General features: G+C 44.7%; 1 protein-coding gene across 1 annotated transcript; it reads right to left on the bottom strand.

Moving 5' to 3' along the window:
• Positions 1–629: 629 nt before the first annotated feature.
• SAYSD1 (SAYSVFN motif domain containing 1) lies at positions 630–7,186 on the bottom strand. The gene is made up of 2 exons (XM_036870508.1): positions 6,921–7,186; positions 630–1,642 (listed from the first exon to the last, which is right to left on the bottom strand). The coding sequence occupies exons 1-2, from the start codon at positions 7,125–7,127 to the stop codon at positions 1,292–1,294; spliced, it is 558 nt and encodes a 185-aa protein (XP_036726403.1). The 5' UTR covers positions 7,128–7,186; the 3' UTR covers positions 630–1,291.
• Between the last annotated feature and the right edge of the window lie 5,557 nt (positions 7,187–12,743).

The following is a 12,743-nucleotide window of genomic DNA, read 5'->3' as shown; positions in this document are numbered from 1 at the left end:
CAGAGTGAAGTTAAGTCAGAAAGAGAAAAACAAATATCATATATTAATGCATACATGTGGAACCTAGAAAAATGGTACAGATGAACTGGTTTGCAGGGCAGAAACTGAGACACAGATGTAGAGAACAAACATATGGACACCAAGGGGGAAAAGCGGTGGGGAGCGGTGGTGGTGCTGTGATGAATTGGGAGATTGGGATTGACATACATACACTAACATGTATAAAATGGATAACTAATAAGAACCTGCTGTATACAAAAATAAAACAAAATTCAAAAAAACCAAAAAAAACAAAACAAAAACAACAACAAAAAAAAGATACACGCACAACACCCTTCTTCACTGCAGCACTATTTACAATAGCCAAGACATGGAAGCAACCTAATTGTCCATCAACGGAGGAATGGATAAAGAAGATGTGATATATATACACACAATGGAATACTACTCAGCCATAAAAAAGAATGAAATAATGCCATTTGCAGCAACATGGATGGATGGACCTAGAGATTATCATACTAAGTGAAGTAAGTCAGAAAGAGAAAGACAAATACCATATGCTACCACTTATATGTGGAATCTAAAAAATGATACAAATGAACTTATTTACAAAACAGAAACAGACTCACAGACATAGAAAACAAATTTATGGTTACCAAAGGGGAAAGGTCGGGGGGGAGGGATAAATTAGGAATTTGGAATTAGCAGATACATACTACTATATATAAAATAGATAAACAACAAGGACCTACTGTGTAGTACAGGGAACTATACTCAATATTTTATAATAACCTATATGGGAAACGAATCTGAAAAAGAATATATATCTGAAACATTATGCTGAACACCTGAAACTAACACAACATTATAAATCAACTATACTTCAATGAAAAATAAATTAATTTAAAAAAGATTTAAAGAGACTATTTACTTTATACAGTCTTGATGTACCAAACGATTACTACAAACAGCTGGATATTTTAAACAGTTATCTCCCCAATGCCCTCTTAGTGCTCTAAAAATCACCTCTCTCAAATAAAGAGACAAACAGGTCTCCTTTCTTAAGCGTGTAATTTTTATAAATTGCATCAGACCCACAGTGAGCGTCTTCCTGGGAGTTTCACCAAAACCAAAAAGAAGTTCTGAAAGAAAACTGCAGCAGGAGATCGGGGAAAGCGTGTGGAATTGCGGAGTCACAGAACTGACCCGCAAGCTGTCCTTAGTCAAACCCACAAGTCAGTGCCCCAGGGGTGAAAGGACCTTGGGAGGCCAGCTGACAGCAGGGCTGGTCCTATCTCCCCTGCAGGGGTCGCAAGTGCAGCTCGCGTTCCAGCTGCTCGGCAGTCAGGGTACCCTGGATGGCCTCGCAGCCGGGGTTGAACACGGAGTACGCGCTCTTCTCCCCCTCCGTCTTCTCCTCGGGGCCTCGTGTCCCCACATACATCCAGTAGAAGAGCGACAGGACAAAATAAGCCAGGCCAAATTCCAGTTGCACAAACAGTCCCAGCAGGACCAACCAGAGGAGCACCTTCAAGAAGGTGATGTTGGTCAGGAGAGACTGGTCCTGCGGGGGCGGGGCCGGCGGAGGCTCGGCTGGATTCCCCGGTGGCTGTGACGCGCGGCCCCCAAGCCGAACCGCTCCCTAGGACACACACAAACAAACCAAAGTAAGAATAATAGGCAGTGGAGCCGGGAGGATCAAAACCGATCTGGAGAGACAGCTGTCCTTGCTCGGGAAAGGCTTCCGGCTCATCTGTGTCTATTTTCTTGCCCTGCTCTCTAGGACAACCATCTCCAAAGAGCTCCTATGCATTCTGCTCCAACAGAATCAAAACTGATCAGTGAGATGTGACCCGATGAAATCCTTACAGCGTTCAGAGGGATATCCATCTGAGGCAGACATTTCCTCAGATTAATCTGTTGCTAACAGGAGCTAATTTGTGCCTGGTACAGAAACTCCCCCGTAATTGATAAGGCAGTGACCACATGCTTCCCACACAGAATCAATATATGTTTGCTGATTTGTCTAGAGGAGCTAAAATTTTGTTGAGTGACATGATTCTAAAATGAAGACTACACCAGAAACGGGAAACAAAAATCCCTTCCACACATTAAAAAGAAAGTCACTGTTATAGCCACAACCTTTCCATCCCCTGTGACCATCCTACACACCCCCAGGATCTCCTAACTGGACTCCCCACCTCCTAACTCTTCCCTCCCCAAACCATCCTATGTACAGCTGCTAAATGGATCTGCTACAACACCCATCAACCCCCTGCTCACAAACCTTTGACAAATTTTTATTGCCTACGGGTTAAAATTTAAACTCCTTGGGCTGGAATCCAAGGCCTTGCATTCACTCAACAGACAGAAATGCCAGTACACAGGCCCCTGCGCTGTGTGCTAATGGGAGACACAGGTACTTAAGGAGCTTTAGGGTGCTTGATCTCCAGTCCAGTATTTTCCAAACTTTTTTGGGTATGACCCACAATAAAAAATACATTTTGTACTGCAACCCCGCATACATATATCAGGGGGAAAAAAGGTCACAAATCAACAAATACCTTCCTTACATATGAAGCTTTGATTTTCTATTCTATTTGTTTAAATTTAGTTTTAACAGAGGACTAGATCCTCTAAATTGATTTCACCACCCACTAATGAGTCATGACTTGCAGTCTGTAAAACAGTGGTCTAAAAAGTTTCTGAACAACATGATCCACCATCTACTGCTCTATAAATGAACCCTCTACTCCAGTTCAACTGGTCTTACGACCCAAAGACATTGTCCCTCTGTGGCCAGGAATAGCCTCTGCTTCCTCTCCATTCTTCAGCAACTTGCTTCCTCCAGGCAAGCATGGTGAACTGTATATGCCCCGACCTCCTGGGCCATCAAGGAGGGTGTCCCCTCTGCCACCTAGAGCTCTGACTGGCTGTTTCTCACTGAGCACCAAACTATTCCTCATTCAAGTGTCTCTCTTTTAATATAGGTCACATGTGTCCCTAGATTGTTGCACGAGGCCCCAAGCTACCATTTATTATCTTCTGGTGTCTCCAGAGCCAAACACAGTACCCCACACATAAGTTCTCAATACATAGTAGACTTTTAGTTCATTTATTCAATTATATCTCTTATTCTTCACGTGGCAATTTAAAAGGGACCACAAATATTATTTGGTCCTGATTAAAAATACAGGTCATCTGATTTATGTTGCTTCAGAAATTCTATATTGTTAAACCCTTGATTTTTAGTATCAATATTGTAATTATTACCTTTTCAATTAGATTGGAAAGGTTCTTAACATAAAATCAACAAACCCCCACCCACAAACACACACATTTATTAAACAAATAAATGTCCCTTTCAGATTTAACCAGTGTGCACAATAGGGAAATCACTGAAGCAGGGAACTAATACAATCTGATTAATATTTAAGACTATTCTGGCTGCCAGGCAGAAAATGGGCTGCAAAAGTAGAAGAAAGGAAATTGTTAGTAGCTCATGCAGGAGGCCCAGCAAGACAGGACCAGGCAGAGATTAGGGTGGTGACATGGAAGACGGAGAGAAATGATGACTACAGAATACATCTTAAATGTGTACGACCTGAAACTCACAGTAGACTGAATTTATTTTATTATTGAAGGAGTATAACAAGAATAATGCTATGGCCACCATTTATTGAGTGCCTTCAAGATGTCTGATCTCCTGTAATCCAGCAAGCAGGTATTATTATTCCCAATTTACTGATAAGAAAACGCTGAGGTGTAAGCAACTCCCCTAAAGTCACATGGCTGGTGACAGGCAGAGATGAGTTTGGTCTAGCATCCTAGGATGATCTCCCTCCAAAGCCCTTTTTACTTAATTAGGGCCTTTATGGTGGGTGTTAAGGGGAAGGGTTAGAGAGCTAGAAGGAGATGAGGTGGGGTAGGGGGTTAAATGAACTGGCAAAGGGAACAAAGAGGGGGGAATAAGGAAATTCCTCTGCCTCGTTTGGCATTTGTTTTAGAACCAGTGTGCCTTCTGCTGTAAAAGCTGTGTGTGGAAGCGTTTGTGGTCACCACAGTCACCACAGCACATATGGTGCAGTTTAGGGACAGGAATTCCGTTCCTTGTATACCAAGCTGCTTCCCACCTCAGGGCCTTTGCACTTGTGGTTCCCTCTGAGAGGAAAGCCCCTTCCCCTCACACCACCTGGCTGGCTCCCTCTTCTACAAACCTCAGTAAAAATGTCACCACATGGACCCTTGGCCTCTCCCAGGTTCCTGCAAAAGTGGCTCCTTCTTATGAAAATGGTGAGGTCACCTCCTCAGTGAGTCCTCCCTGCCCACCCAATTTAAAGTGGCACTCTGCATCCCTTACCCCCGATTCACTATCACAGCACCCTGGGTCCCCCCCACCTTTTTGTAGCATTCATCATTCTGTTCTTTCAACTCAAAGGCGAGTTCTGTGAGAGCAGGGCTTTGTCTTTATCACACTGTCTCCTGGGATACAGGAAAGCAGCTGGAACACAGTGGGCACATGATAGGATTATACTGAATCAATGACTGCTGATGGGGGAAAGGGAAAAGTTAAAAGATGACTCCTGGAATTGAGGGAGTGATGCAAAGGCTGTGCTTGGCCAGGTGACGCCAAAGAAGGAGAGCATTTGAGAAGTGGGCCAACCTGAGCCAAGGCTTGGAGGGGAGGAATTTCAGGATGAGTGTGGGCGATGGACCTTGGGGCTAGATGGTGCACTGGGGGCCTGGGAGGGAGACGGGGGTGGGGTGGGGGGCTTGGCAGGAGTTTTTAAAAGTTACAGGCATTTCTGTCCTAATGTGGTAGACGCTTGTCACAGAAAGAAATATTTTATTTTAGTGGACTGCTTTTCTGCAAGCTAAATTCGAGAGTGAGGTAAGGAGGAGGTGGATGCTTCCTTGTCAATGGCCAGCAAAAAGGAGCAATTAGAAACAGAAGGTTAAAGAAATCTCTGACAAGCCACTGTGTGCCACCTAAATTATTAGGTAGAGATAGATTATAAATTAGGGGAGAAAAAAAGCAGTTTAATGAGAATTTCACACCAGAACAAACCCAGGAATGGTAGCTGAGCCAATGAAAATGAGCTTCAAAGTTCCTTATGAAAAACAGAGTAATTAATAAGAAGCACTGGAGGTCCGGCATTTCCTCTCATCCCTTTGTCAGGCCATCGGCTTTTGGGTTTTTAATAATGAAAACTTTCTCCAAGTTCAGCTTCTCTAGATCCAACTCAATGATCTCATATTCCTTTGGAAATGAGACATACAGTCAAAAACTCATTGTGTGGACTAGATACTATTTTGTAACTGGGAGAGGAAAAGAGGTAGAGGAAATGGATTCTAAAATCCTAACCAGGGACTTCCCTGGTGGCGCAGTGGTTAAGAATCCGCCTGCCAATTCAGGGGACACGGGTTCGAGCCCTGGTCCGGGAAGATCCCACATACCACGGAGAAACTGAGCCCATGCGTCACAGCTGCTGAGCCTGTGCTCGAGAGCCCGCAAGCCACAACTACTGAGCCCACGTGCCTAGAGCCCGTGCTCCACAACAGGAGAAGCCACCGCAAGGAGAAGCCACGAAGAGTAGCCCCTGCTCGCCCCAACAGGGGAAAGCCCGTGCGCAGCAACAAAGACCCAACACAGCCAAAAATAAAATAAATAAAATAAAATAAATAAATTTATTTAAAAATAAATAAATAAATAAAATCCTAAGCAATTGTGCTCAGTGAGTTCTAATCAACAATAAAGTCATCCTGAGACAAACTGCATGCAAGGAAATGGACTGTTTGAAACCTGCTGCACTCTCTTTCTGCAAGTCAGTTGGAACCCTGCGTGTCATGGAGAATAATATCTAATCCAAACTGAGTAACAGTATGCTCTCCTAAAAATTCCTTAAAACCAGATGTGGTGCAATGATAGCTGAACTGAAGTAATTTTAAGAGGAGTAAGGTACATTTTAATTTTCAAAAGGAATTTTTGGCTGTTACTGCACTTAGGAGGGACAAAGGCCATGTCACAGATTGCCCCACAGCACAGATATCCCCTTGATGTTTTGTCCTGTATTCCCACATAGATGCTCCAATCTCACACTCAAGTCATCACCTTGCCCCCTTACTCATGAGTGAAAACGAAGATACTGAGACGTGAATAGGAAATTACCAAAGACTCACAGGATGAAAAGGATATCATACTAATCTATATATTGTCTTCGCCTTGAACATTCATTGTTAAACTTGAATAGGGCTTGCTAGTTCAATAGTGAGACAAAGGTACATGCCACCACGGGCAGTTACAGTTACCACACTTTTGCGAATTTTGTATTCAAATGCCATTTCTAAAGCGCAGGCTATTTGGGCGACTGGCTGCATGTGGCCCAGGTGCGAAATCAAATGAAGCTTTAATTACTGCCACTTTTTATCAGAATCCAATTAGACCTTTTACCCTCCATTAGCAGAGGGCTGTGACTCAACACCATTGTGGAGAGGTTTCCCAAAGCCACCGGGGGCACAACGATAACTCAACTCGCTGTGAATAACACAAGGGCAGAGGTCCTTTCTTCCAGGATCCTAGACCCTCGCTTCAAGCCTGGAGTCGGAGCTGCGTGGGTCGCGGGCTGGAAGGAAAATGTGGAAGCCACTCATCAGGGCCCATGCGAGAGGCTGGAGACGCGAGGGCCCGCCCCCGAGCTGGCGGGAGGCGCCAGCAGCCCCGCCCCGCCACCGAAGGCCCGGCTGGAAAGCTGGGGAGGGAGCCTGGCTGGCGGGCCGGGCCGCTCCTTGACGCGGCGAGGTGGGGGGCTGGGGGGGTTGCCACCACGTGGTGGCGGGGCGGGGCCTCGGCGGAGCTGCCCGAGAGGCCAAGTCCGCGGCTCAGAAGCCAGGGACCCGGGGTGAGGCCTCGTTCCTCTCACCTGAGCGAGGTTGGGCTGGGCCTGGGCACTCGCGGGCCTCAGTTTCCACACCAGGAACCGTTTTAGCCAGCCTGGCGCTGCCTTTGGAGTCGCAGCTGCTTCCGCCTTCTCTCCCGAGGTTTGTGCACGCTGGATCGAAGTGCTGGGTTCGGCCGCCAGCCCGGCTCGCTTCCGGACCTCCCGGAACTCAGCTAACCGCTGCTCCATAGCGCGCACGCCCGAGAACGCGCGCGCGCCCGCTCGCAGGGGCACCTGTCCCCGCTTTGCCCGGCACAAGGCTGCAGTGCGCCTGCGTAGCGGCGGCTGTATGCTGCGCGTGCGCGTTGGGGGCCTGGGGCCCAGGCCGGGCGTTCGCTGGGTTTGTGACGTTCGGTGAGCCGAGTGTACAGCTAGTTGTTCCCTCCAAACGCGTGGACGCGGTGTTCACGTCCTCAAACTATGTGGTTAAGAATCTAAAGCATAAAGGCTGACATACTGTTCCTCTCTCTTGCCCCGGTCTAAGCTCTGCCGTGCTCCATCTCACTTCAGGGATCTGCTCCCTAACAGGTGGCGTATCTTCTAGCAGTTGAGCATCAGATTGAGAAAGTGGACCTGGGGCACTGAAGAAGGCCCGTGATCTGTGGGATGTTCTGGTGTCAGAAGGAAGGCAGGATACAGCCTACCTTTTCCTTTTAGCCGGTTTGCCAATCTTAGCACTTTGGAGGGTGGCTTTCTCACTGATCATATGGCAGGCAGTCTGTGCAGACCTGTCATTGGTCTGCCGCGCTGGAAACTACCTGTTGATGTGTCTAGATAGGCCAGAAACTTAAAACAAAACAAAACAAATCTTTTATTGGGGTGCAACTTAAAATACACAAATGTGAAGTGTTTGGCTCAGTAGATCTGTAATTAGGTGTACACCTATATAACTGTTACCCAGATAAAGAACGTTTCTAGTACCCTGAGGACTCCCTTGTGTCCTCTCCCAATCACTACTCACCCAGAAGGTCACAGTTCGGGTCAGGAACTGTTAGATTTTTTAAAGCTCGAAGCATCTAGCTAAGTGCCACTCACTTAATTGAGGCTCAAATATTTCTTTGATCTTTCTGAGTGTGAGTCAAGAAATCAGATGACCTAGAATGGAGTCTTTCATTCACTTAGCAAATATTTATTGAGAGCCCTCTACGTGTCAAGTATCATACCAGGGATGCTGGGGTGAAGGAAACAAACCCTTGTTTTCGTAGCATTTAGCATTCTAAATGGGAAGACTAATGCATAATTACATATTTATATTTAATGTAATGTCAGGTACTGATTAGTGCTGTGAAGAAAAGTAAAGTTAGGAATAAGGATGGTGGGGCTGTTTTGAGCCAATGACCAGGGAAGGCTTCTCTGAGGAGTTGTCATTTGAGCAGAGACCTAAGTGAAATGAGTGGTGGAGGCATGTAGATATCTGGAGAAGAGTGTTTCAATCAGAGGAAACAGCAAGTGCAAAGGTCCCAAGACCTCAAGTACTATGCTTCACCTGCTCACAGAACATCAAGGGTCAGTTCGGCCTTACAGGCCATGGTGGAGACTTTATACTACATTCTGAGTGTGATGGTAAGCGACTGGAGGATTTTGAGTAGATGACATGATCTGATGTATTTTTAAAGGATCACACTGGCTGCTGGAGGTGGGACCCTGGAAGAGGGCAAGTATAGAAGGAGGGAAACAAGTTAGGAGCAAGTACAGTGGTATAAGAGAGTCTGGGAAGTTGGAGCTAGAGTGGGAAGTGATGCAGGTGGTGAAAATTGGTCAGATTCTGAATATATTTTTGAATATCTGAGCCAACATAATGTGCAGCTGGATTGGATGTGGAGTGTGAGAAAAAGGAATCAAGGATGATGGATTTCCGCCAGGCCCCCTCCCCACCAGTCCACACACCTGAGCACCCAAGTGAAGGATGCCAAGGCCCTCTACTGAGATGGAGGAAGACTAGGAAGAGAGGATTATTCGATAAACTTGGCGAGTTTTGTTTTGGACATGCCAAGAGTTTGAGATGCCTATTGGACAAACAGCGTAGGCAATTGGATAGTGAAAACTGGAGTTCAGGGAAAAGTGAGAACTGGAGCTACATATTGGGAGTCATCAGCATGTGTGTGATATTTAAAGCCATGAGATCAACTAAGGAGTGAGTGTGGATAAAAAGAGGATATATGAGGACTGGGCCCTGAATAATTAGAGATGGTCTGTGAGACAGAAAAGACATGGGGGTGTTATACCACAATGACCTGTCATTGAGAAGGCACAAAAAATTTCTTGCCCATCATGGCGTCCAGAGTAGATCTGCTTCTCTGGAGGGACTGGTGACTCTTTTATCAATTGTCTTTCCCACTTGATAATCACACTGAGACCTTAGAGCTGTATTTATCATCTACTTCTAGTAGGCGTTTAGACTTAAGGCATACGATTTGTGTGGGCTATTGCAATCAGGGTCTCTGGCAGGAAATATGGCACCTTCAGAAATGTTAAGTAAGGAGAGCTTCGTGTTACAAAGATGTGGCAAAATTAAGGGAGCCAGCAAGGAAGTTCACAGGAAGTGTTACCAGCCTCTGGGCCTCAAGCAGAAGAGGAGAGAGTGGTCATCAGAACTCAGTGAGACCTGTAGCTATAGGAGAAGCCCGAGACGAAGGAGCCCTTAAACAGGTAGAGAAAGGTGGGAAGAGGATAAGGGGAGCAAACAGAGAATATCCAGCCAAGTGCTAATGGCATTTCTAGCTCCGTCTTGTTTCAGTAACCTTATTTTCCGTTTGCTTTGTTTTCTGATGATAACTTTATTTTGTCTCAGTGCTTTGTAAACCTCTTTAAATTCTTTTTGGAAGAGGCTGAAAGAATGGGAAAAAGTAAAGATGAAAGAGATGATCATGAAGAACACCTCATGCCAAACTAACTCCTTTTCCTTTTTGGATAAGATTATGAGACTAGTAAGTAAGAAGGGTCCCAAAGTGTACCTAATGTGTGAATTTAAGCTTTATTATGAAATACTTTGTGTATACCAAATTTCATATATATAAGTTGGACACATAATAAACATATATATAATGTGTATACATGTATATCATATTTGTAAATTATAAGTAATAAAATATCCACATGCCCTCCTAGTATCCATGCCATGGAGAATATACTTCCCCATTCTTTGACTTTGAACTCAGCCATGCAAGTTGTTTTTGCCAGATGGGTGATGGCAGGTATTATACAAGTAGGGGGGCTTGAAGTGTGTTTGTCCTGTTGAGTTCACCCTCTTAATACTCTGCCCTGCCATGAGATGAACTTGCAACAACTAGCCAGCTGGTCCAAGAATAATGAGAGTTTTGTGGATGTGGTCACCCAGCTGACTCACTGACCAGTTGAGCCCAGCCCAAAATAGTTGCCCCTGGCTTACCCAAGATGTATGAAAAATAAATGTTTATTTTATATCACAGAAATTTTGTGGGTTTTATAACACAGAAAAAGCTACTTTAAAAAAAAAAGAAAGAAAAGAACGTTCCTCTGTGTGCCTGTGGTCCATTCCTGACTCCTACCCACCACTTTAATCTATTAATGTAGTAAGTTACATTAATAGACTTTCTGTTAAATCATCCTACATTCCCGGAATAAACAAAACTGAGCCACTTTGTGAAATATAAAATTCAAAGCTAGATCCAGTTTGGTAATCTTTAAGGAAGTTTATATCTATGTGCATTAATGAGATTTTCCTATAAATTTTTTTCATGCACTGTTCTTGAAAGGTTTTGGCTTTAGGATTATGCTAGCTTTCTGAAATAAGCTGAAGTCTCCATCTCCCTCCCACCACCCATTTTCTAGAACAGTTGGAATAAAATAGGAATTAACTGGTTCTTGAATGTTTGATAAGACTTAGTAGTAAAACCATCTAGACCTGGTGTTTTCTTAGATCAGATAAATAAATGTAAGCTACAGTTAAGTGACTTCATAGCTGGTCAACACAGCCTTACCCAAAAAGAGTTAAGAAGTGGATCCACATCAGTCTGTCCTGTCTGATGTTTTTAGGAGTGGCATGGATGAAAATACAAAAGACAATTTATCATGTTTTCAGGTAGCAAAAATTTTACAGAAAAATCTACAATTATATCTTTCGGGTAAAAAAAAAAAAACTAAAACGAATCTGATTCAATCTGTCATGATTAAAGTGTTGTGTAGATGCTCAGAGAGAACACTACTTCCTAGACTTGCATTTATGTTTTTATATCTTTGTTTTTATTTCCTAATTGTTGGCTTGAGAGCAGTTTGTTTCAATAGGACTTGGAGCTTTTTCCTGACCCCAGACTGGGGAGGAGGGGAGTATATGGTGGATGCTTCAGCTGCTCTAGTCAGTCCCATTGTCAGAGTGAGAGAGGACGCCCATACTCATGCTTTCTTTGGTCCTGTCCCTGCAGGCGCCACGTGTCAAGTTCTGAGCACTGTGCTTTATATGACAAGCCATAAGGAATGTCCAAAGGAGAGTGGCCTGGATAATGATGTTTCTAGAAAAGGGTTTCTTGGCCTTGGTATTTTAGACATTTGGGGCCAGATAATTCTTTGTCTTGCGGGCTCTCCTGTGTCTTGTAGGATTCTTAGCAACATCCCTGACCCCAAGCCATGCTTGCCAGTAGTGCTTCCTGGTAGTTATAACAGCCAGAAATGTCTCCAGACGGTGCCAGATGTCCCCTCGGAGGCAAATTTGCCCCTGGTTGAGAATGACTGGTCTAAATACCATATCTTAGTAAGAGTAATAAAGGCAGTGGATGATTTGGGCTGGAGAAGAAGAGTCATGGTGAAAACATACCAGTTAGTTTTAGAAACTAACTAAAAGGGCTACTGTGAATGGAGGAGCAGAATCATTTTGTGTGGCTCCAAAAGGCAGAACTAAGGCCAACAGTTGGAAATTACAAGGTGACTAATGTGGACTCTTTAAAAAAGAAAAAAAGGGGGGGGGGGGCGGATTTTTCAGCAACTCCGTTATTCCAGAAATAGCAAGTTGCTGGAATAATTTCAGTGCAGTGAGTTCCCTGACACTAGCAGTATTCAAGCAGAGGCTGACAACCACTTGTCAGGAATGTTGTAGAGGGGATTCTGGACTGAAGAGGGATTTGGTTAACGTAGATGATTACCAAGTCTCTTCCAACTGGAGAACTTTATGTTTTACTCCATAGCAGAGCAAACTGGGATGAGAAGATGGAAGACTTTGGGGCATCAGTCTAGAATGTGTCCCATAAGGTGTTGGTGCCCCTGCCCAGATCCCCTCAGATCTCACTATTGCTGTACATGCTGATGGCTTGTTTCTACAAGCCCCTGGGTGCTTTCTCTGACTGCAGGAGTGTGTTTAACTAGTGCATGAGGCAGACTAGCAGTGGTGGGGGATTATTCCCCCTAACCCTCAAACAGCCTTCAACCAATTTTGGATGGGAGTTGGTGGATACATACCCCGGCTCCCTCACTCCTCATCGGGATGACTCTGAGGTACATTCCACAGAATCTCCCAGGGGTCTTCAGGAGGAGTGAACCTCAGTTGCCCACAGCAATACCTGCTCATTAAAACATCCTATATTACCTTTCTTCCCTTTCCTGTCTCACTTCCTTCCCTGCTCGACTATCAGTGCTCCCTGGAATCACTTCACCAGTAAGCCTCTTCCATTCAAATTGTTATCTCAGGATCTTCTTCCAAGAGACTCTAAGGTCAGACCTAGGTAAGACCTTAGGAAGGTCTATGGACTTGGTTGCAGAAGGGGAAGTAAATGAGAGGGCTGGTTGGTGTTTCACATTTAAGAGACCCCCCAGTCTTGAAGTTTGAAGCAAGCACAA

The sequence above is a fragment of the Balaenoptera musculus genome, chromosome 11, assembly GCF_009873245.2.
Source record: "Balaenoptera musculus isolate JJ_BM4_2016_0621 chromosome 11, mBalMus1.pri.v3, whole genome shotgun sequence".
Lineage (NCBI taxonomy): Eukaryota > Metazoa > Chordata > Mammalia > Artiodactyla > Balaenopteridae > Balaenoptera > Balaenoptera musculus.
This window is presented reverse-complemented; position numbering and strand designations above follow the sequence as displayed.